The following is a 26,002-nucleotide window of genomic DNA, read 5'->3' as shown; positions in this document are numbered from 1 at the left end:
TAAGTGGACGGTTATGTGTCACCAAGAGAAATATTAGTACAGACCTTCCTCACTTAGTGACCGAGTTACATCCTGGCTCCCTGCTGAATGAGGAAGTGTGTATAGTATGCACACTACAACAGAACAAAGAAAGAATCAAAGGAAGTTGCAACTTGATGGCTTTGTTTTTATTTTCATAACTCTGACACACGGCACTGTAATATGTAACAGAACTAAAATTTCGGCAGACCCTTAACTTACGAACTCCACGCGTTCCCGAGGGCTGGCTGTAACTCAAGTTGTCAGTGGAAGGCTCAGGCTCCCCTACACAGCCTTCAAAGTCTCTCCTCTCTGTACAGCAGATCTCAGTGCCCCCAGCGAGACACTGGTCCAGGATTTCTCAGTTACATACAGCAAAGGACACGGTCGTGTTTCTTGCAGAACTCTTTAAGGGTTAAATCTGTATCTGAGACCACCTAGAAGTATAAGAAGCTGGCATCTGGGTCATCACTCAAGATTTTGGTCATAAGTTAAAACTAAAATTCTGCTCATGACCCAAGTTGTTCATATGTTAGGCCAGTTGTAACTTGAGGGTCTACTATATAATACATAAAAATAAAACATAAAGCAAAACATAAAAATAAAATATAGTACCATATAAACAATATGTACAGTACCAAAAAAAGATGTTATTTTTCTGAGATGTACAAAACTGTACAAAAAAATGGGTCATAAGTCTGAGCAGCAGAATTCTAGGTCCAGACAGTCAAACAGGTAGGTCGTTAAATGAGGAATATCTGTAATTATTTGGTTAAGTCCAATCCATTTGATACTTTCCACAGATATTCTCCATTAAGAATATAATTTGACAACATAACAGATGGAGATAAGATAGGAAGATATGAGTATTACCAGTATATTGGGCCTGTTTTCTTTCTTTCTAAGTACTCAAGCCTGGATTCCATCGCCCCTGCCCTGAGTTAACAATAGCTATCAGAATTACTGCCATATGTTTTGCTCGGATTTAACAAAGCAGAGATAAAATTTATTTGGCTGACTGAACCGTGTTTTGTGGAACTTTAATTTTCCAACTAGAACCATAAATGCTGACAAGATAGACCTTCCTGCTCTCTTGAGTTCTGTTTATATTTCTAAGAAATACACAGTAAGTTATTATATTAAAAAATATTCCCTGTGTGCCAGCAATATCTAATTTGTACTTGTGAGTATCTCAAAGGAAGGCTGGCCAGGGATTGCATTTAAAAAAAAAATATGCCTCATGCCCAAGCCCAGTCTGATTCAGACTCTGCAAACCTGTTGCCGTCATGAGCTTCTGCCCGGGGGAACGTGTGTCCCTAGGCCCAGTTTGTGACTTGCTTTGAGACAGCACCTGGGAGGCAGGTCCACCCTAAGAACCAGTGGCAGGGGCGCCATTTGTCCCACTGGACGCTGAATAAATGAAAAAATTCTGCTGCCCATTAACGTCCTCTAAGGGGATCTCACACTCACGAGGGCAGAGATTACAAAGGCTCAGTTGAAATGTCACCTCCTCTGTGCCCGTCTTAATGGCTTCCTTCTCCACGCTGGCCAGCGTCTCAGCTCCGGGCTGCTGCGGCTGCTTCCCTGCCTGGCAGGATCCTGAGGGGCAGGGACTGTGTCTTATTTATCTTTGGAGCTCCAGTAACTTGCACAGTGTTTTGTAATCAGTGAGAATTTGGGCTGTGACTGTAGAGATTCATTTAATGAGAGCCAAGTGCTAGGTCAGACTCTCAGCCCAATTCTGAGCATGCTGAGAAGGCTGCTTAGCTCAAATTCCCTTCATTTTCGTCTTCATGAGAGCCTCGGGGCCTGTGCCCTTTCTGTCGCCATGCAGCAAACAGGGCAGGAGAAACTGGTTCTATGTCACACCTCTCACACCTCTGGAGGGTGAAGGCTACTAGGGGAGGGAAACAACAAAAACCCCGCATGGTCTAAGTCACTAAACTTAAGGATCAGGCAACACATTTTCTATGCCCAGCACGGTTCTGCATGTTTTTATCGCCTGGAATCCTCCTCATACTACCGGGTAAGCACAGTTTTGCACACTCTTCGTGCAAGGAAACTGGCACAGAAAGGTGGGGTAACTTGCCCCAGTGATGGAACAGCATCCTTCCCAGGCCAACCAGCTCCCCAAAAGCCAAGCAAAGGGAACCATGGAGCACCAGGGCTCAGTACCGGGCATGGACTTGGTCATAATCTGTTGGGCCTGGAAATCCGAATCTGTGTCATGGGCCTAACAGTGAGCACCAGAGGGCAGGTTTTTTTGTTTTTTAATTGGTCTTTTCACCTCCCCCTTAAACAGAGAGACTGCCTTTAGTAGTCTCCAAAAGCATTCCCTAGCAGGGCGTGGGGGCAGCATACATTTACAATTCCAGCATTTGGGAGGCTGAGACAGGAAGCCTGCTGGCAGAGCTCGAGGTCAGCCTGGACTACATAGTGAGATCAAGGGCAGCCTGAACTGAACGTAGCCAGACCTGGTCTCCAGAAACAAACCAAAACCAAATAAACAAACAAAAAAGCACTTTATAAACTAAATGAGTGGAAGAGGGTTGTCAGAGTTCCCAGAGAGAGAGAGAGAGAGAGAGAGGAGGACGAAGGACGATTGGACTCTTCCCACTGCCTCAAGGGTGTGTGTGTGTGTGTGTGTGTGTGTGTGTGTGTACAGCAATTTTCACAGCCATCCCTGGAAGCCCAGAGGCATGAAGTGGCTTTTAAAACCAGATCCTCTAGATTTTGCTAGAGCAAAAGTAGTTTGTAAAAACTTTTAAAATGTCAAAGCAGTTTTCAGAACTATGTATAACCTTAAGCCCGGTAGTTCTAGGAGTTCACCTTAAGATCACAGTGCCCCGCCCCAGGCCATGCACAGAAGAGTCTGCCGTGTTGGGCAGGTTTCACGGCAGGACAAGTGGAGGCTGTCGCTGGGGAGGTGGTGGTTGGCCAGGAAGGCTTGCCCCCACTGTGATATTAGGAGTCGGCACATTTTCAACACAACAAATCTAGACTTTAAAATACCGGTGGCAGCGGCAGACTGCAAAGGGTGGGCCCAAGATGTCACCTTGCTTCCGCCATGCCTGTGCCCTCTCACAGTGACGGGCGCTGGCCCAGGGGACGTGAGCCAGAAGAGGCCTGAAAAGTGCTGGCCAGCAGTGGCCAAGTGGGGCTGGCCTTGCTGCTGCCTGTGTGACCCCTGCCACCACTGCAAGTGAAGCAGCCCGGGTCAGCATGATGGCAAAGGCGTGCAACTCGGCCACCTCTGTCACCCCAGGTCGTCGGCAGCCCCTGGCCACACACACGGGAAAGGCCAGTGCAGCCCTCCAGCCTCGGCCAGCCCACAAGCTGAGCACAGAGGCCCCACTGCCCTGGCCCAGATCGGCCGCCCGGCCTGCTCCCGGAACTGTGAGCTAAGCTGTAAGCAGGTCCATCTGTGTTGAAGCTGATACGTGTCAGGGTGGCTTGCACCACCCTGTTATATGAGCCAACTGCTAACACAACTAGTGTGTCGGGGGTTAAAACAGTGTCATCGGTGATTTCTAGATGCCCTCCCCCAAAGCCTTCTGTGCTCAGAGGCTGGGATTTGGGGAGATGAATGAATTATGAGGCCAGTGCAGCTGGCCTGCTGTCGGGAGGAGGGATCTGGTCTGAGACCATCAGCGGTACGTGGCCAGAGGGCTGGCCTGCCCCCCACCCTCTGTGTCCTGGGTGCCCAGCCTTGGGCAGCTCTCCCCTACCATGCCTCTCTGCTGTGCTGTTTTTCCTTTGGAGCCCACTGACCACTGACTGACACGTAGGCCAAAATAAAACCTCTTCTCCTTTAAATCATGGGTGTCCCAGCAAGGAGCAAAGTAAGACAGACAGGGACTGAGTTCATCTAACCTCAAATAAATGTAAACACTTAGTAACAAAGAATTCCCCTGCAACATTATTTATAATAATTAACAACAACAACAAAGATATAAAGATCCATCCATTAGGAAAGAGACTAGCTAACTAGTGGTGAACCAAAGTATTCACACTGGCAAAGTATGCTTCTGCTACAACTTAAGCTGCAGACTTGTAGCAACAAACAGAGGTACAAGTGCTTTGTTAAGTGTGCCACTAAATTTTGATGAACAGGTAAAAATATTATTGTCCCCCACCCCAAACTCATTACCCTGTGGAAATGGGAGGTTGGGCTCCCTGGATCACACAATGCAGTGCAGAGGATTATCCTGCTGTAAGGAAAAGGAAGCAGCTCAGAACACAGCCCAAAATATGCTAAGTTTTTTCTTTTTGAAGATGTAACAGGGGCAGTAAACAGGTATCACAGAGTGATGTGGCTCTCAGGGCGATCAAGCAAAAAGTGGGGAGATGGTAGCTGTTTTGATGGTGGATGTTTTAAGGGTGAAAGCCTTTGTTAAACTTAGTAGCTGAGTGTCTTGCAATCTCTTTAAAGATGCAGCCAAACTGACAGGTCTTGAGAAGTATGCTCCAAACAGGGGTGGCACACTTGTTGGAAGTCACTGGTAGAGCAAAATGTTTAATGGCATTGGAAATATAGTGGTGTGATATATCAAAGACATCAACTGGAAAACAGCATGTAAAATACAGCCCTGTTCCAGAGCAAACACACAGCCAGGTGTCGTGGTGCTGGGGAGGCACAGGCAGGGGGAAGAAGGCAACTTAGTGAGATCCTGGCTCAAATAAAATTTAAAAATGGGCTGGGGATAGAGGTAAGAGGCACAGCACTAGTCTGGACTGCACGAGGCTTTGAGTTCAATCTTGGGGAGAGGAGAGGGAAAGAGTGGAGACACCACAGCCACGGGAAATGACCAAGTCACAGAGAGCAAAGCAGACTCTTCCGGTCATTATCCTGGCGGATGGAAATAGAGATCATTCTTCTTTGTCTTCCTACCATTTGTTATTCTCTTTTTCAAACTGATCCAACAAATAAGTACTTTAGTTGGTGTTCCTGTTTATACCTGGATGTCCCCAAGAGCCTCATGCACACCTCACAGGGCTTTGGGAAAGTGACTGGACTTGGGGACCTATAGCTGCCTGGTTGTGGGGTCTGCTCAGGAGAGGCAGGTCTCTGGGGTGGAAGCCTGGAAGGTTTATTTCCTTCCCCAGCTCCTCGATTCACTGCTCTCTGTCCACCATGGCACTGTCCTGCCTCAAAGGCAGCTGACTGTGGCCTGAAATGTGAGCCTCCCTAAACCCCTGCCCCATTAGTTGCAAATGAAGGATGGGTGGCCACAGGGGACTCAGCAGAGCTGTGTTGAGAGTGCAGGCAGCTCAGGAGTCACCGCGGTCATCCATGGTGGAGACGCCCGGCTCATTAAGGGCTCTGCGGCCCTCGACCTCATCAGCTCTTTGCAGCCTTGTTTGTCACAAGCTGTCCCCTCCCTACTGCCAGGGCACAGCTATCGCCAGACTCCCTTCTAAAATGGGAGAGCAAACAATACTCACTCATCCATAAATGTGACTCCGCAGTGATGTAGAAGCCAAAGCAACTCTATCAGGAAAGCCGCAGGGCAACAGCAAAGTAACAAGCCCAGGGTTCAAAAGGACAAGGTTTATTCAAGACACCGAAGTACAGGCGGCTACGAGGTCTAGCAATGCGGTCAAAAGCATGAGGGTGTCACAAGGTAACGAGCGACCAGATGACAGGATGGGAAATTGGCCGGTAGGTAGTCCTTTAGAACTGTGCTCCCTGAATGAATGAAAGGTGGAGTGGCCCATCTTTTCCCTAAAGGTGATGCAGTTACCAGAGGCCTGAAAGGACGTCAGGACGCCGCTGTCCTGTCTCTGAGTACCTGCTTCATGTCCCACTCTGCCATTCAATAGACTCCTCGCTCCTCCGACTGGAGAGAGGACTGTGCTTCCCCTTGAAAAATCTGGAGTTACGTTAGGATACAGAAATAGATTACCCGATTACTAAGAAGGATGCGTTAGGAATGGAAAGTCTTCACCTGTCCCTCTCCTGTTTAAAGCTAATAAACTCACAGCTTGTTAAGGTGTGGGCACAAATCATCAAACTCCTCCAGCAGCGATGGTGAACCTTTAAGAGACGCGGGCCCGAAATGCAACTCAAAACCCACTCATTCATTGCAAAGTTCCCACACTGCAGTCCTGGGGTGATCCTGGGACAGCTTGACCCGTGCGCCTGCAGAGAGAGCTGTGTGGGCTGTGGATGTGCCATCGCTGCCCTGAGTGCCCTTATCTTTGGCCACTGTTCCCTCGGACTGTGGACTACTTGTTCAGCTACCGGCAAACTGACAGCTACCACACCTGAAGACCGATATCGCTTCCATCAGGAAGATCTCAGAGGTGGACACGATCATTTCCCCATTCCACCGGCAAGGAAGCTGAGGCACAGAGAGGCCCAAGACGATGCAGCTTGCCGGAGGGGAGCAGGGTAGGCACCCTGGATATGCCTGAAATGAAGGACAAGCAGCCACGAGGCTCGGCTGGGCAGTGTGCGAAGGCACACGCTTCAGCTCTCTCGCCAGACACATCGCCCGGTCTCTTGCCCACCTGCCCCTGCGTGGCTGAGGAGGTGGAGCGAAACCCTTGAGGGAAAAAGCTGAGAAACAGGAACGTGCACTCCAGACACCATGTGCTGTTGGAGAAAGGACAGAGGAGGCCACCTCACGCTGCTCCGATCACCAAGGTGTCGGTGGAGAGGTGTGCACGCTTGTTTGTGCCCTGTCAAATGCTTTCCGTAAGGAGCGCAGAGAGTCTGAAAGACCACGGTGGGGTCCTGGGCATGCAAGCTGGTACTTGAACTAATCTTTCTGGGAGCTTCCGTGTCTTCCGTTTAACACAAACATCCTACCTCAGCTGTTTGTCTTCACCAGCATAATCACTTCCCTGTTCCTATCAACCCTGTTCCATAGAAATGATGACTGTGATTTTATACCCTTAATCTGTGCAATACAAGAATGGGGAGGAGAAAAAACCCAACCACAACACTTTCTCATGAAAGGGACACATTATATACAGTAATTCACTTTTTATGATCATCATCATTATGAATAGCAAAGTCCACATTTCAGTTTCCAGACAACAGGAAAAAGATGTTTTATGTACAGGACACCTGCGTGCAACGTGGTGATGACACGGTATTTATTGTTTGAAAGCGCGTGACTTCCCGGACTATTAAAAGGTAACCACACAGTTTAAAGCTGTACAATTACAACAATGCAATCTCCAAGCAATTAAAAATCATGGCCTGATGAAACAACATGCAGATCTACTAACACGGTATTTATTTTTATTTTTGGTACTGGAAAGAAAACTCAAGGCTTTTGCACTGAATTACATCCCTTGTCCTTAAAAAAATTTTTTTAAAAAAATTCTGAGACAGGACTCTTGCTAAGTCATTAAATGGCCCAACCTGGCTTGAACTGTGGATTTTCCTGCTCTGGCCTCCCAGAGTGCGGGGATGGCAGGTGTGCATCAGTACACCCGTCTTTAACTACCCGAGGTCAAGCAGAGGCTCTGTCTTCTCTTACCGTCCAGGGAGTCACTGGAAAGAGCAAACGAGCCGCCCCCCCACTCTGAGGGCCACCAGCCCCGCCCGAGGTCACTCCAGCACGTGCTGCAGCACGCTCGGGTCCGCCTCCACCGCCTGCAGGCCCTTGTGCAGGCTCAGGAAGGTCGCCTGCTTGCCGTAGCGCTGCCGCCAGCGCACGAAGGCCTCCACCACCTGCGACTGCACGTTGTGTGGGTGGTTGGCCTTGCAGCGGTAGACGTCGGTCTGCGACAGCCCCAGCGACAGCACCACGTGCTCCCACTCGGCGCCCAGCCTCTGGGCCAGCTGGTTGATCTGCTGGTCGGACGGCGAGCTGTTGAGGATGTGCGAGGGGATCCCGGGCACCTGGTCACCTAGGGGAAAACAGGCACAGGTGAACACAGCCGGTGACACACCCGAACCGACATCGAGGACATCAAGGGGGTGAGACAGAGATGTGGGTGGCACAGGCCGACCCAACCGAGACCGAGGTTCCTCCGCTCTGGCCTGGCCTCCCCTGGAGCTGCCTGGTGCTTTTATTTTGCTCTCTATAATTTATTTAGATTCTGGGTGTCTTTGCGAGGGAAGCCATGCTCTATGTAAGCCTGGAGCCAATTGTTGGTGACAGGGAAAAGGAGCCAGGGATGGAGGGCGGAGAGGGAGGGCAAGGGGGGAAACGGGTGAGGAACCAGGTACCTCTGCCAGCTCAGGAGGGACAGAATCCTGTGCTGCAAACATGTAGGGGTACAGTCACAAAGAAGAGGAGTAGGGCCCTCTAGCATCTGTGAAAATGTTTCTGCAGAAAACTAGAAACCAAGAAGGCAAAAATAACTACAGAGCCCACCAGAGTGACCCGCCGCTGATGGCACCTGGGCCTGTTTCTCTGGTATCTCCCCGTGCTGACTGCTCTGTGACAGGCTGCCCTCACTCCTGTCATCTACCAGTGGCCGCAGCAGGACTGGGATGAGGTGAGGGCGCTGGCCTGTGGGCCTGGCTGCTGTGCTTTCTGCAGGGAGGGAGGGCTGGCCGAGGGAGCTGAACCAGGCGGCTCCTCTCTCCTCGGCTCCAGCGGGAAGCACAACCAAGAAAGGTGCATCTGCTAAGGGAAGCTGGAGCCAAGGGGTCTGGGACAAAAAAGTAAACCACACAGGCCCTGAGAGGGCAGGAAGAGAGGAGGGTGGAGAGAACAGGGCTGCCAGTGCAGAGCTGAGCATCCGGCTGGGACTGCCAGAGGAACAGAAGTGTGTGCTACAGAGCAGGATGAGAGGCTGAACTTGCACTTCCTAAACCAGATCCCGTCTGACTGAGGCCAGCCCGCAAAAAGTGTGACCCTGAGGAGTGGACCACGAGCAGTGCTATCAGTTGAATGGGGGGACCTGGCCTACTGAGGGCTAGGGTAGTCTTGCTGAGGAGGGAGGCTTCAGGCTAAGCCCAAAAAGCAGGAGACAGAGTAAGGTGAAGCATGAGAAAAGAGAGCGATGTGTTCCGTGCAGAGCAAAGTGCATGTGCAAAGGCCCAGGGGCAGAAGAACACCAAGCTGTGGCCAGAGTTCACAGCAACCAAGCGCCGAGCCTGAGAAGGTCTCCTGAGCCCCAAGATGATGGTGACAGATTACGCGCAGCATCACAAGTGTTAGTTTCGTCCACTCCATACTCATTGGGCCCATTGTTCCAATTTAGGATTCAAGAAGACAACAGGCTTCCCATTGAAGACATCATGTTTTCAACTGTCTCTTTCCCTGCCCAACCCTTGGCCTCAATTAGGGGCCAGTACCTTAGAGATGAGTTGCAACATACCACTGAGAATTTTTTCTGGTGCTTGTCAACGCTGAAAGTGTTTTGTGTTTTTTAGTAACACACTCATATTAGTGGGGTTCTGTGTGATGCTACAGAGCTCACTCATCAAATTCAACTACGCTTTCCACAGCCTTCCCCACCCTGTGGTCCCCAAGCTTGTGGAATCACAATCTGACTTTCAGGATGCTTCCGCATCAAGAGAGAACTGGTGTTCCTTGTCTTTCTGGGTCTGGCTTAGTTAGCTAACATCTCGCCCCCTGGGTCCATCCATCCTGCTGCAAATGACAGGATTTCACTCTTCTTTCCGGCCGAGTGGTACCCTACTCTGTATCTGCACCAGCTTCCTCCCTGCCCCATGCACGGAGCAGCACCTGGCAGGCTCCGCGCTTAGCTACTGTTAGAACTGCAATTGGAAAAAAGAACAAAGAACCAATTCAAGTAATGACGGTACCACAGATCAGAATTTTACATTAACAGTAATGCTTTGCTGGCCTTTGTGAAACATGAGGACGTAAAAAACCTCAAACCCAAAAAAGCACAGCAGCTGACAGCCCACCATCACCTTCACAGTTGGTGAACAATACTTTGGACAGCTCTGTACTGCTCTAAAGAAAGGCAGGTACAAATGATCTAATTTAAAATGATAATATGCGAGCTCTTCCCTAATAAAAGCTGTTTCACGTTGTCTAAATTTAACAGAAGAAAACGCAGCAGTAAACCGAATGCAGGTCTGACTGGCGGTTAAATCCTTGAGAACACGGACTTGTGATTTAACACAGAAGTGTAAGAAAGCCTCGTCTCTCTTCCCCGTCTTCTCATCTCTCGATACTTGTGACTCACACCACTGCTGTCAGCTGCCTACATTTCCGTATGAGTGTCCACACCCGCTCCCACCGAGGTGCTGAAGACCACAGTACAGTGGTTGACTGCACGCCGGGGTTTTGCTGTTATCACTGTTTTTAAACTACAGCTTTTCTACCCTGGTCCAGGGCTTTGATTGGTGCCAACTCGTCAATTCCACCACAGAGTGAGTGGTCTTTTTCACATCTAGGAAAAGAGTTTTATATTTTTAAAGTACTGCACATCTGAATTAGGAGAATAATTCACTACTACTTAAACGATTCTGCTATGCTTACGAGTGTGCAGACCTTACTCCTGTTTTCTGGAAGAGAATGCCGGGCTGGTGAATTCCAACACCAGCTGTAACCTGCCCGGGCTCACAGCACTGAGGCTGGACACCAGGGTGTGTGTGCCACTCGAGATGTTTTTTCCCAAGGATGCAACCTGGTCTTCAACTAGAGTTGGCTTTCTTTCTTTCATTCTTTCTTTTCTTCCTTCCTTCCTTCTTTCTTTCTTCCATATACATAATGACACATTCTTCACACCTGTACACGGTTTATCTTGATTCTCCTTTTTCTCCCATTCCCCCCCCCACCTTCGAGTCCTCTTCCCTTTATTTACAAAAGCTGTTTCCATTTTTTCTTCTTTTCTCTTCCCTTCCTTCCTTCCTCTTCTTCCCTCCCTCGTTCCCCTTCCCACTTGAACATTTTCTTCTATTTCACAGTATCTGCTACATTTTGGTCCTTACTTACTCTCTGGGTTTCTGGAGTCTGTGCCTAATGCCCTTCAGTTCCCGGCTCACATCTCTGATTCTCTTTCTGCTCCGTGTGCTGGCTGGTTTGCCGTCCTCCTGGCCCTCATTTCTCCCTTGTTATTTTAATCTTCTTCCTGTGATCATCCCTGCCTTCTCCTCATGCCAGGCATGGGACTTTGAGCTACAGTTATTCAGATTTTTTTTCTGGGTCTAACCTGGTATTGTGTTCTTAGTCTCAATTTCTTTTCTTAGTGCTTCTATTTAAAAATTCCACTCCACTGCACATCCATGAAATGATCACTATCAAAAACACAGAAAGCAATACGTGTCACTGAGAATGTAGAGAAATCTGAACCTTAGCACTGCTAGTGGAGTGTAAAAAGGTGCCTTTGCTGGCTGTAGCAAACAATGTGGCAGTTTCTCAATACATGAAAAAAGAGCTGGTATACATTCAGCAATGCACTTCTGCGTACAGAATTAGAAACAGGGACTTGAGATTTGTGTATCTACTTTTTCTCATTAAACTTTGTTTTAATGGGTCTCAAAATTGTGAGATTCTTTGGTCAAATTGTTTCCACTAAAAAGTGTTGATTTTAAAAATCTAGTAACTTAAAACCTGCCACACACACTCACACACATACACACAAATGGCCCACAAAACATTCTCCCTTCCTTCTGAAGGTTTTACGATGCATTGTTATCATTAACCTTTAGACTCATTAGTCTCTCCCTATTAAACTTAAATTACCAATTGGGAAAAACAGTTCTGAGTCCAGTCTTCTGCCCTGATTAAGACTGGGGTGGCAGGTGTTAGGGCTAATCCTCATTTAGCCTTCTGAGCTTCCTGGGCAGCCTGGTGACCTGGCCAGCTCCAGCAGCTTTTTTGTCCACTGCCTTGACGACACTCATGGCAACTGTCTGTCATGTCATATCGTGAACAGCGAAACGATCCGGAGGTGGATAGTCAGAGAAGCCTCAACACACGTGGGCCTGCCTGGGACCATGTCAATGATGGCAGCATCACCAGAGTGCAAAAATTTGGGCCCACCTTCCTGCTTCCTACCAGACAGGCGATCGATCTTTTCTTTCAGCTCAGCAAACTTGCAAGCAATGTGAGCTGTGTGACAGTCCAGCACAGGCACTGACCCGGCTGGGGTGGTTCGGGATAATCATCTGAGCACGGAGACCAGTTGCTTCCCCCGGAGGGTCATTTATGCTGTCCCAGCCACACGGCCACGGGGACATCACATTGTCCCCAGGAAGAGATTCACTCAAAGCTCCGTGGTGCATTTCAACAGACTTTACTTCACTTGTTACACTGACTGCAGTGAAGGTGACCACCTTGCCAGGTTTGAGAACACCAGTCTCTGCTCAGCCCACAGAGACAGTACCAATACCACCAATTCTGCAGACATCCTGGAGGGGCAGGCGCAAAGGCTTGTCTGGGGGGAGTGGGTGGAAGGATGCAACCCAAAGCTTTACACAGTGTGGTTACCCTGGTGTTGCCATCTTTACCAGTGACCTTCCATCCCTTGAACCAAAGCATATCAGCACTTGGCTCCAGCATGCTGTCACCATTCCCACCAGAAACTGGCACCTAAGTTCCCACATCAGGGTTGTAGCAGATTTTCTTAATGTAGGTGCTGACTTCTTAACAATTTCCTCATATCTCTTCTGGCTGTAGGGTGGCTCAGTGGAACCCATTTTGTTAACACCAACAGTTAGTCATTTGACACCCAGCGTGCAAGCCAGAAGGGTGTGCTCATGGGTCTGCTCATTTTGGACATACCAGCTTCAAATTCACCAGCACCAGCAGCAACAATCAGGACAGCACAGTCAGCCTGAGATGTGCCTGTACTCATGTTCTGACAAAGTCTCTGGGTCAGGGGTATCAGGGACAGTCACATAATACTTGCTGGCCTCCAATTTCCACAGGGAGATGTCAGTGGTGATTCCACGCTCACACCTGTCTCTCAGTTTATCCAAGACCCAGGCATGTTTGAGGAACTCTTCCCCATCACAGCAGACTCCTCAAATTTTTCAGTGCCACTGTGGTCAATGCCACCACATTTGTAGATCAGATGGCTAGCAGTGGTGGACTTGCTGGAACCCACGTGTCCATGATGATGATACTAATGTGAGTCTTTTCCTTTCCTGTGTTTGCTTTGATTAGTGCTCTCACAGCAAACTCCTTGCAAAAAAACCACCTATCTGTTTTGATAGGAGCATTACTCACGACACCCTAGAGGCAGAAGCAACTTAAGTGTCCACTAAGTGACAGATGAATGAGTAAACGAGGTATGACAAACACACACAAGGGAACATTATTCAGCCCTAAAAAGAAAAGAAACCCTAACATAGGCTGCCACATGGATCACCTCTGAGGATACCATGTGAAATGAAATAAGCCCGTTGCACAAGGACCAATGCTGTGTGACTCCACTTGTGGGAGGTCTCCAGAGTCCTTGCACGCATGAGATAGAGAGCAGGACTGTGGTTACAGGGGCTGCAGGAGGGAGGGATGAGGGCTGAGTGTTTAACAGACACAGAGCTTCAGTTCTGCAAGATGGCAAGGGTTCTGGACTTTGGCTACAGAATGACATATTAACACTGCAGAACTGTACATTTAAAAACAGTTAAGCTGTTAAATTGTATAGCGTATATATTCTTACCCCTGTTATCAACAAGAATGCACTGGAACCCATGGTACTGAGCCCTTCACCGCCTAGCATCCTCGGAGGCGGGCCTTTCTGGGTCTGGACTCCTTGCCCCCTGGGCTGGTGGTACGTCCACTGGCTGTGTTGCTTGCTTTTGTCCCAGCTGATCACACGGACAGTGTGTGTCTCCAGCCCAACTTCTGCTTGCTCTGGGACAGAGGCATGTGCCTCCAGGACACCGCCCCTGCTGTGTGTGGGGCCTATGCCCTTCTCCGTCTCAGTTACAGACTGAAGCTGGCCACAGCTTTCTAGGCACTTTGCTCCCTGGATGATGGAGAGGCAGGATGCCTGGGTCTGCTCCTGCTGGGGCTCGTGAGCTGCCCCCTCTTCTGGAAGCCACATAAGGGCCTCCCCATAACTCAGCCCTGAGGCCGGGGCTCTGGCTGCCCTGGCCACCTCCTGCTCCACTCAGGGTCCTCCTGTCATGTGAGGCGACCTCCCTACCTCCTCGACCATACTCCTCCTACACTGTCCTGTCTGAGTGTCTCTCCCCCTTGCCATCTTGGCCCAGAAGTCTTTCTGGGGGGTCAGGTATGGTTTCTCTGCCTGCCTGTCACTTTTCAAGGACACTGGCATGAAGCTACGATCACTTTCAGCTTGTTGGTTTATCTGCTGCAGGTGAGCCTCGGGCGAGAGAGGTTGGTTTTGTTTCTGGCTGCTTTCTGGTTCCTTTCGTGGGGTCTTAGGGGAGGAGCCCCTGTGTGTCAGCTGCTGGCTGCCGCCCTCGATGTCACCCCGACCAACCCTGCATGCCATGGATGCTGTGAGCCAACTGTGTGGCAGTGAAGCCAAGCCATGCTCTGATTCTTCTGAGAACAGTGGCCATGCCTCCAGAAGACAGCAGAAATCTGAGGACAGAGGACACAGGAGCCAATATACCCAGTGCAACCAATTAAGTGCATCCTACCACAAATCTCCACACACCCAGCAGCCCTGGGCACCCCCAACTCCACCTGCAAAAGGCTCCTGAGGGGGCCCCTTTAGCTGCCGAGTTCTGCTGAAACACAAGATTACTTGAAAAAAAGACAGCCTGCAGCCTTTGGAGCCAACTCCTAAGGATACTCTCTGCACAGCCAGGCCGGCCGACATCACTGCATCACCGTGGCAACCTAGCCAGCATCTCTCAGAGCTGGTGTGGTCCACGAGCCGTGTGCAAAATCACAGTGGGAGGACGTGTGCTCTGCCTTACACTGGTCATGTCCACTTTAGTATATGAGAAAAGAACCAGCGGCATTTCTATCCAGGGTTGCAAGCATTAAGGTAGTGAATAAAAAGCTGATATAAAATGACAAACATTAAATGAGAAAGAAAAGGTTATTATGAAAAGTAAATTTAAATCAAAATATTAAATCAGTGGTACAGGTGGGGCACAGATATGACAAAGATTGCACTAGGGGAACTGAAGTCAGGGGACAGTGTATGTATGTCCACAGGGTGTCAGTGGCATTCCGGGTGACAGTGTGCTGGGTGGGGCCTGTCCAGTCCCTGGAAAGCCCTGGCTTCCGGGCCCTGCACCTACCAGCTGCCAGCAGCACTGTCCACTTCGCCACAAGTGCACAGGTCCACACAGCGACACCGAGGCTTGGGAACGTCCATTCTGGTGCTTAAAAACCTACGCAAAAGCTTAGCTCCTTTCAAACCAACACATGGCCTCTACCACACGGATCCTTTTAATCCCATTCTAGTGAAGATGAACTCCCTCTTTCAAAGGGAACCACACACACCATCAGGTCCACCTGGCCTGCTGAAGCCAAGAATCCACTTCAGAGGAGGGGTCCCCTCTCCCACCACTTCCCCTCCACGTCCTCTCATCGCTGGGGCCCCAGCTCTGTGGCTGTGACATAAATAAAAGCCCTTTCTTCTCCAGCTACCTCTTCTGCCTTCACCCACACTTCCACTCTTGCTCTGAAACTGTCCTTTCCAATCCTTTACTGCATTCAAAGTCAGGTCTAAAAGTTCCACATTTCACTTTCCGATATTTTATATATTGCCAACATACAGATAAAACAAACATACAAACATCCCAAATGTTGAATCCTCTTGCCTCAGCCTCCTACAGTGCTGGGATTATAGGGATGTGCCATCTGCTTTAAAAATTCTTTTTCAAATGGGATGGGAATGTAGCTCAATGCAAAGGCTTTCAATATAGGGTAGGATATAATATATATAGACAGATATAGATCGATCTATCTATATATCTATCTATAGATCTACCTATGGAACTCTATCTAAAGATAGATATAGATCTGTATCTATCTATAGATATAGATAGATAGATAGATAGATAGATAGATAGATAATCTTTAAAAATTCAGACTATGGGGAACTTTCCTAACTTGCAAAAAGTCTGTGAAAAGCCCTCAGTTACCATTTACTTGATTTAATGGTGAATCCTTAAATATATTCCTTTCAAGAATGAGGACAACACAGGATGCCTTCTATCCTCATTACTGAGGAATGCAATATTAAAGGTCCTGACCAGTGCTAAAAAGAAAGAAAAAATTCAGTACACACATTTGAAGAGATAAAATTATCACTTGTTTCATGTAACATGTAGGAAAAAGACCAGGATTAAAGGACAATCCATGAAAATGAGAGGATTAAACAAAATTGCCAGATACAAAATCAACAAAAATCAACAAAACTGTATTTCAACATTCTACCAATAATCAAACACTGATATAATAAAAAAATAAAAAATGAGCCATATAGTGATCTGGGAATTAAATTAATGGACTGTTTAATACCTCAGTGAAGAAAATTTTTATTAAAATTTAAGATAAAGCAAGAGGTGGATAAAAGGAAAATTATTCATGTGGTAGGTGGAATAACATTACTACAACACAAACAGGACCATTCTCGTAATGGCAATTAAAATTCCACTGGTGAAAGGAGGAGTTACCCCAAACTGGGAGAAACAAGCTAATAACATACAGGGAAAAAAATGGAACTTTGATATCACACTGTAAACAATGACAATTTCATAAAAACAAGTCTATATATAAAATGTATAACTATGAGGCTGGGAGGAAACAATATGGAAATAGCTTCATGACCTGTGGTGTGAGGTGATGATAAATCTCTTTTTTTTTTTGTATTTTTCTCGGTACCAGGGATCGAACTCATGACTGCCTGCTTGCAAGACAGGCGCTTATGCCGCTGAGCTAAATCCCCAGCCCCCGATAAATCTTAAATTAATATCCACAAAGATGAACTTCTTACATCAAAATCAAAGATTTCTGTTTAATGATGGAGACCATGATCCAAGCTGACAGAGAAAAATGAGAGAAGATATTTGCTATTGTCTAAAGCCCACAAGAGAGTCCTATTGGGACTATATGAGCTACTCCTGAAAAACCAATGGGAAAGGTAAGAAGCTCCATAGGAAAAAGGCACAAATAAGAATGCATGATCCAATAGAGGAATCACAAAGCAAGCATGTGAAGAAGTACCTGAAACTCAGCAATCTCCCAAACTAAAATGGAAACAAATTGATAAATCACTTTATGTGCGTAAGAGTCTAGAAAATGCCAAGTTTGGGCTGGGATGTGACTTAGGGAACTTTATTTACTACAAGTGAATATGTAAATGGATAAAGACTGGATGGCCCATTTTGGGATAGTAAGCAGCAGCCATTTTGGGCTGCAAGTGGCAGCCATTTTGGAAAGCAAGTGGCAGCCATTTTGGACATCGAGAGGCAGTGTGGGTAAAACTGAGTGTACCACACAATCTTGTTCTTAGTTACAAGTATCAAAAAGAACTCTAAGAAAAGACCCCTAGGGAATATGTATAAGGCTATGTGCAAAGATTTGTTACTTAGCAAACATACATAGCTTATAACTCAGCACTCCTGATTTGAAACATATATATCCATATATTCCAAAGTATTAACATAAAATGCTTATGTCTGTCTTCCCCCCTCTCTCTTTCTCAAACAGATCCATGAGGGGTCACATATGGGATTGTTTATATGAAGCGACACTGTTGGAAGACAAGAGGTGGAAGCAACTAAGTGCTCATCACTTGGGAAAGAGATAAGTAAGAGGGTGCACATCTCAACAGTGGCAGAGTTAGTTATAAAGGATGGTCCAAATGTGGTGCAGAGCAAAAAACGTAAGGAAACAGTGAGATCTTTAAAAGTGCAAATAAAAATAATGTCCAAAACATCACTTACAAAACACACACAAAAGAACACAGAAGTGAAGTTATCTTTGGCAGGGAAGAGAATGGGGAACAGAATGAAAGCATATAAATGAACAAGATAAGCTTTGCATGGGGTTAGACAGGTTAATGAAATACAGTAGGCCAGAAACTTACAAGCATAAAAAAAGAAAAAGAAGGCAAGACAATAGAGAAGGGAGGAAGGGAGGGAGCGACAAGGGGAAGCTGAGGACCATGCTGTAAGCCCTTTGCTCCATGATGGGCCTGCTGGGGTGGGGGCTCCTCAGGAGGGTGGCCAGTGGAGGGTGCTTTAGGCTGGACAAGTTAAACTGGGGGCTCCCACCCGGACTCATGTGTTAACCCCGGTCCTGAGTACAAGGCCTCCGTAGAAACATCCTTTGGCTGAGGGACTGGATACTGGGAGAAGAAAGCACCTTGGAAAGAAAACTGATTAGAAGACCTCGTCCTCACAGATAATCACGAAGAACAATCTGGGCCTGAGAGGAGGGAAAACGAATGGGTCATTCTAAAACTGATTACCCAGATGATGAAGCGACAGCTTACTTTAAAGAACAAGACAAACACAAATAAATCCTACTTATTGTCATGGAAAACTTGATTTCACTGTGAAATCTGGGAAGGTCAACAAGACTGTTAGCAATAATTGAGTTCTCGCTGAATGAAGCAGCCTGGTCCTGTCTAAGTCTGAATCTGCCAGTAGTTTGTCACTGCACCCAGGATGCATGTGGCCTCTCTTGGAGGGATTTCTCAACTGTGAAAGAATAAACCAGATGACATCCAAGGCCATGTAACATGGTATGGTATCTTCTAGAAACAATTTTATTATTTTTCTACAGATCTATGGTTTTTCGGGGCTGGGGATTTAGCTCAGTGGCATAAGCGCCTGCCTTGCAAGCAGGCAGTCATGAATTCGATCCCTGGTACTGATAAAAACGAAAAAGACAAAAAAATATATATATATATAAACACAGATCTATGGTTTTTCACTTATTAACTGAATAATCATTATTTATCACTTTTCTCTACAAGTCTTCTAAGACAGAACCAAGCAAGCCTTTTGGGCTTTTTAATAATGTTTTCCTTTGTTTCTTCTTTTAAGATCACAAATGAGAAAGCTTATCCTTCAAGAGGGAAGGGAGAGGACAGTGAAATGAGTGTTTGGTGCTATAAATCTGTTTGGAAAGTACCAGAGACTAGAAACCCTCATTACACCTTGCGGGCCCAGCAGCTCCCGCGCCCTGCTCTGTTAGGCTGACACACACCACCCCCGGTGCTCCGGGATGCAGCAGCCTCCCAGCAGCGGCTGCCTTTCCCCATCTTCCCCTGGCTTCCTCCTCCACCGTGACTTCAGTGCAGCACCCTATGCTCTACTTCGGCTCCCATCCCACCCTGTGACTCTCCTGTCCACTCGTCACCTAACACATGCCGCGTTTCACAGATGTGCTGTTTACTGATGCCCTCCCCTGTACACGCATCTGGCCTTCATCCCTGAGAGCGTGTGAGCTCCTCACCAGCAGGGAGCTCTGCCCACGCTGCTCAGTGACGGCTTCCAGGGAGCCAGAAGGGTGAACAAAGCAATCACTCACCAGAGATTTGCTGGAACAAGGAATGGCTTAAAAGGAGGAATCACTACAATCACAACATTCTTATAGCCCTGCTGTCTACCTGACAGCTACAATGACCTCTTGCTCCCACTTTGAGTTTACTTAGCACTTAAAAATCAAAGCAACTGCGCAATCTAGGGTAAACAGAAAGTTAGAAAGAGGAATGATTCCACATAGTAAAATGCTGTCAGGATTAGAGGCAGGAAACCACACCCCACTATACTGAACCGGACCACAATGGACTCCCCCCTCCCACACACCCATGCTTAATCTGAAGAGCGAACAGATGGGTCTCAACATGATCTCTACACAATTAGGTAGGGTGAGGTCTCTGATTGGAGTCTCCAGCCCCCCGATACCTGAAAAAGAATGAACCAAAGATAAAAATAAAGCCTATCAAAACAAGATGGCAGAATCACCTTCCAATTCCTACCTCCACGAAGCTGGATCAACTATTTAACAAAATTCAGCTCAAAAAGATTCACTCTAATATTGACCATCTCTGGCAGAAGAAAGCACATTCCACGGGCTCAGGAGCTAGTGCAGAGGACAGGTGTTCAGCGGGTTCACACATAAATAACTCACTGAGCTCAGCTCCCTAAGTCTCCTGCCTGTGCTGCCCATAAGCTGGAGGCAAGTGGTCAGACACTGTCAGTCCTCAAGAGGGGTTATGGCCCCTCAACACGTGGCAGGCTGAGGGTATCAAAGAGACCCACTGAGGAGCCTCATTCACCCTGGCAGATGGGAGCACCCCACCAAATAATGGGTGCCCCAACGTGGGCACGATACAATGGAAGAGCACAGGTGTGGAGGGTCATGCTATTGTAACTACCACAGAAAAAGGACAGCGCAAGCCAAAACCAAATATCCACAATCCCTATGGAACAAGAGACAGCATTTTGTATCACAGAACAACTTAGTATGACCCCAGGGGAAACCAAATACAGTACGTCTAGAGCTTAACAATGAGATAATCATGTAACAAAATTTTAGAGATTTTAGAGAACACAAGCTTGTTCCAGACATAGTAGGTTGGGAGTTTCGTTCCCTCTATATCACCTTTAAAAGTTTGCCATACTAAAATGATAAATTGAGGGCCAGAACAGTACTACCATGAAAATATTAAATAAATTATAAGCACTAAAGAATAAAATGAACATGAAGCAATATTATTTATATTCCAAAAATGCTTGAGGTGATCAGAGATGAAAGTCTTAACTTACATGAGAAAATGATAGACATGGAGGAGAGAAAAATACAGTCCATCTAAAGGTGGATTGGTATCCATGAAGTAGAAAGCCAGCCTAAAGTATTAGAAGATCTAGTACAATAAAATATTCTTAAAATAAGCAATAGAACCTCTAAGTCAAAGGATATACTCTGTTTTTAGGAAGAACAGATAGGGAACAATCAACTAAGAGACACAATCTTCTTAAATAATCACATTTCCAATTCTAAAAAATTATCCTTCAAGCAGAAAAAGTTGCCTACAAGGAGGAAAGCCAGTCAAAATTTCCAACCGTGCTTTAAATACAAAAATAAGTAATTCCTTCAAAAGTCTAAGGAGAATAAAGAATACTGTATAAATGTTTGTAGCCAAGATGAAATTTAAATACAAAGGTAATCAATAGATATTCCTGAACATGTGAAAAACTCAGCAATTCAGTACTCAGGAGCTGTCCATCAATAGTCTCAAGACCAGCCAGTGCAATGAATTAAATAAAAGGAATCAGCAGGGCACACCCAAGGAGGGAGACAAAAGCAGTTTGTTTCAGATACAGGCAACAAAGGATGCATCATATAAAGAGAATTTAACATTAGTAATAACCCCACTAAAAGTCAGTCTGCCTTTTATATCACCACATGCCAGCAGTTCTAAATAATGCAAATACTAAAGACCCTCCCCCTTGATCCAATGTTTGGTGTCAGTAATAAAAAGGCCACAAGGAAAAGATCACCACTGGGCACTGAATTCATTTAAATGTAAAATTAATTTTAGACAGTTGAACAGAACATAAAGTGACATGGCCAAACTATGAAAATAATGACCAATCAGAACCAAGGCTAGAGAGCCAGGGATTTAGCTCAGCGGCGTAAGTGCCTGCTTTGCAAGTGTGTGGTCATGAGTTTAATACCAGGTTCCAAAAACAAAAAAAAACGAAAAAGAAAAAAAAATGGGCTGGGGATGTAGTTTAGTGTATAGACTGTCCTCACTACTGTAACAAAGAAAATCAAAGCTAGATTAAACGTGAATACTACAGACCTTCCATTGTTAAAGTAACCGTGTAACTCATGAACACCTAGAAGGGAAGGAAAGCCACAGTGCCACTTCTACTGACATCACGCGGCTAAAGTAAATCACCAGGTCACAGCCAACCTGAGGAGAGGGCGGAAGTATGATTTCACTGGGTACCAGAAGGGGAAGAAAACCGGATGAACAACAACAGGTATGTCTACCACAGAAACATACATCGCGAAAAACCACAAAATCAAGCCAACAAGTTCTTCAGCTTCTCTTTTCTTAACTTCATAAAGAAAAATGCAACATTTTTTTGCTGGGGAAAAATATATATTTAGAAATTCCTAGGTTTTCATTTAGTTTCTCTTTCTCCAGTTGAGTTCAAGTAAAATTAAATGTGATGATTTTTAAATTTAACAATTAGCATGTATCATGTAATCTCATTTTTCTGGGTCATTGCTTTAACTACTTGGCCATGACTACAGCCGTGGATCCATTTTTACTAAAGCCTATCTGTCTGTCCATCTGTCCATCCATCCATTCATCCATCCATCTGCCCAAATGCAAACATGCACAGACAAATTTCATTTAGTGTTACTGAGGCTTTCTTAGGATTTCTTACTGAGGATTTGCTATGTTTTTCTTTTTACTTTTCTGCATTTTGAATTCCTTAAAGTGAGCATGTTTTATAATAGTAAAGTCATAAAAATCTAAATGAAATAAATAATAGTTGAGTTATTAACCCTTAAGATAAGTTTTTATCACACCCTGGGAAAGGAACTGCGGCTGAAAGCTGAAAAGCTGACACTGCATGATCGTCACAGTGTGTGAAATTCAGAGCAGCTAAATGCTGATCATGGCACCTGCGCCTCCGATAGCTCACACGCACTACAGAAGCTTCAGGCCACGTGGTTGGCTGGAATTCATAATGTAAAGGATGTTCATTTCTCTCTCCTCAAGTTTTAAAGTGTCATATGTCTTATTCAGCACTGACCCAGCTCATTCCTGTCAAATGTGCAGCTGCTCTGTGAGTTCAACAGAGCTGCTTTTGAGAACATAGAGTTGGTTTTTCCCTTACTGAAAAAATAATGGACACTAACACACAAGGGTCTCTAATCAGGATTAGGGTTAGGGTTAGGGTTAGGGTTACAGAATGAAGGATGCAGGAGGAGGCTCAAGCATCAGATATCTGGTCTTTGACAAAGGGACCAAACATAGCCCCTAAAGAGGAAAGACAGCCCCTAAAACAAAGGGTGCTGGGAAAGCTGACCATCCACTTGCACAAAGTTGAATCTAGATCAGTAAATCTTACCATGTACTAACCTAAAATCAAAATGGATCAAAGACCTAAATATTTGAAAGGAAACAATCTGATAGAAGCTAAAATAGGCAAAACTCATGAAGTTGAGAACTTTCTGAACAGAACCCCAACTGTACAAGAAATAACGTCCAAATCAACAAATGGGACTATATCAAATTAAAAAGCTTCTGCATAGAAAACCACCAACGGAGTGAAGAGACAACTTGCAGAATGGGAAAAAAATTTGCCAGCTATTTCTTGGACATAGGGCTAGTATTTAGAATATATAAAAAGCTCAAGAAAATTGCACCTTCTCAATAAAATATCCAATCAGAAAATGGACAACTGAAATGAACAGATTTCTCAGAAGAAGCACACAGATGGCCAATAAATTCATCGAAAAATGTTCACATTCTCTGACCATTAGAAAAACTCAAATTAAAACAACACTGAGATTCCATCTTAACCCAGAAAAAATGGCTGCCATCAAGAAATCAAATAATAACAAATGCTGGGGAGGTTGTGGGGAAAAAGGAACCCCCCTACATTGTTGTTGAGAATGGAACGTGGAACAAGTTTCATAAAAGCAGCACAGAGATTCCTCAAAAAACTAAAAACAGAAATGCCTTTCAACCCAGTGTTTCCCTCTCTAGTTATCTTTCCAAAAGAGCTAAAGACACCATATTACAACGATATATGCGTACACATGTGTATAGCAGCACAACTCACAATCTTGGAAGCAGACTATACCTCTATCAGGAGATGAATGAATAAAAACCAAGTGGAGCAAAGACAGTCCCTTAAACAAGATGGTGCTGGGAAAAGTGACCATCCACATGCAGAAGACTGGGTTATACACAATAAGAGTATTACTGTGCGATAAAGAAGGACAAATCTGAGTCATTTGTAGGAAAAATGAATGCCCCCTGAGACCATAATGTTTAGTGAAATAAATCAGACACATAAGCTTAATTATTGCATCATTTCTCTTTACAGGAGAAACCCAGAGTGTAAATAAAGAACAAAATAAAAGATAGTAGGAATCAGGGAGATGTTCTGTAAATGGGAAAGGGACCAAGACATGGAGGGAGGAGCAAGCAAGGGAGGTGAAGTAGATGGAAAAAACATCACGATGAGTCGGGTGCACGTCCCGGCTCCCCATGACGCCTGTAATCACCGTGCACTGCAGACATGCGCTGAATAAGAAAAAACTTTAAAAGTCCCTTGTATGGAAATTACATCACACAGATTTAAAGTTTCGAGTTTTTCTCTAAGTTGGGAAAACAAATTCTTTAATCTTATTTTCACTGATGACTGTTCTCCAATTTTTTCCAAAATCACTTAAAAATATCTGTATGCTTATTTTAATCTTCAAGATGAAATATATACGTATGTATACTGATTTCTAAACAAAAGAAAACAAACTGGCCATGTAGCCCCTTGACATCTTTCCCGTGCTTTGGCGGCAGTGAGATTAGAGAGAGTTACTTCTGACGCTCTAGTTATGTATCATAAATTATAAAATAAGAACTCTGATTAAGATTTCCCTGTCAGCCCTAAAACATCTAGAAGAACAAGACCATCAGCATGCTTAGCAGGCGGTTAATTTCAGGCACCAGAAGTGTATTTCTCTGATGGAGCCCAGCCAGGTTGAATGACGTGGTGATAAGAACAAAAAGCAAGATGGCCTTGTAAACTTGTCAAGCAGAATCCTTCGAGGCTGAAACACACACCAGTCCTGAAAACGAAACCTTCAGTCCTTTCAGTAACAACACAGGGAGAGAGAGAAAGCAGGCTTTTTAATTTGATGCCCTCCCAATGCCACAAGGGACGGTGATGTGAGATTGATACAATCAAGAATCACAATAATTCTGACAGCTTGATGGAATGATATCACCCAGATTTGTTCTGAGATATCCCGTTATCAAGTTTTAAAACCCAATCAAAGAAGTACAGAATGTTGTCCACATGCTGTAAATGCAGTCCAGAGCGTAAGACTTAGATGTTTTAACTGAGTGCAAAGGCAATGTGACCCAACCAAAAGCCAAACAAAACAAAAAACACAACACTGAGGAAAACTTGAGTTTCATTCACACATAAATCCAGAATCCGGAAGCAGGAAGATGACAGTGTTGTGGAATTCGCATTAATCAAACAGGCCACGTCCATATCAGTGGCTGACTGCGTATTCTATGGATGAGATGCAAGCAAAGCCCGAAACGAGATCAGACGTCGGCCTGCAAGCACAGGCGCTCAGAGCAAAAGCAGGTGGAGAGCGCTCAGTAACACGGGACTGTGTCTCTCTCACTTACAGACAGGACCTCGCTGGGTCTCCGGTGGACAGTGACTCTTAGGAAATATCTTTTTAGGGGATTTAGCTCAGCGGCATAAGTGCCTGCCTTGCAAGCAGGCTGTCGTGAGTTCGATCCCTGGTACTGATAAAAAGGAAAAAGACAAAAAAAAAAAAGAAATATCTTTTAAGAGTTCAGCTTAAACAAAACAAAGCATTTGAGGAGCAGTTGCACTTTACACAGGGGCTCCATTACTATGACCTCACAGAATGCAAAACTGACAAAGTGCTGTGGACAGTCCACAGGATTTGGGATTCTGTGATTCTGGGTAACATCTTAATTTTCTACGATTTCTGATATTTCAAATATTATGCCAAAAAATGAGATGCCAATAACTTATAACGGCTAATTCAAATGATGCCTCATTTCACATAAAAAGGCAGTGGTACTCTAAAGACAAGGTATGTTGATCTAGCAAAGATTAATGATATATCTTTTAGGCACTAAAGAGTCCAGCAGTGGACAAATTTAGCTAATTATATATAAATCACAGGGGGATTGTTTAAAGCACCTATCTGGAGCTTAGGCTTGAACACTACTTATCTGGACCAACAGGAAAGAAAGGCAAGAGATTAAAGTCACCTCCTCCCGCTCACACCGACTGGTGATAGAGCTCCACGTGCCCCAGTGACAGTGGGAGGCCTGCCCCGGCAGGCACAAAGCAGCAGCTGGGGTTACCAGTTCCAGTGCACGCCAGGAAAGGAAAGGT

At 45.7% G+C, this 26,002-nt stretch overlaps 1 protein-coding gene and 1 pseudogene across 8 annotated transcripts in view; both read right to left on the bottom strand.

Annotated features, from left to right (window-relative positions):
* Positions 1–5,554: 5,554 nt before the first annotated feature.
* The window catches only part of LOC100716104 (suppressor of cytokine signaling 2), a 259,251-nt gene continuing 238,803 nt past the window's right edge, over positions 5,555–26,002 (bottom strand). For 7 of the 8 annotated variants that reach the window (XM_013159250.3, XM_063255299.1, XM_063255300.1 and 4 more), the window contains one exon: positions 5,555–7,884. In XM_013159250.3, coding sequence (XP_013014704.1) covers positions 7,583–7,884 — 302 coding nt within the window. In that variant the 3' untranslated portion in view covers positions 5,555–7,582. The remainder of the gene's footprint in view (positions 7,885–26,002) is intronic. The other variant, XM_063255303.1, reaches the window with a different exon arrangement.
* LOC134477379 (E3 ubiquitin-protein ligase TRIM23-like) overlaps positions 7,754–26,002 on the bottom strand; it is a 34,522-nt pseudogene continuing 16,273 nt past the window's right edge.

Source organism: Cavia porcellus, unplaced genomic scaffold (genome assembly GCF_034190915.1).
Source record: "Cavia porcellus strain 051 isolate PalLab524CR breed Dunkin Hartley unplaced genomic scaffold, mCavPor4.1 scaffold_8, whole genome shotgun sequence".
Lineage (NCBI taxonomy): Eukaryota > Metazoa > Chordata > Mammalia > Rodentia > Caviidae > Cavia > Cavia porcellus.
This window is presented reverse-complemented; position numbering and strand designations above follow the sequence as displayed.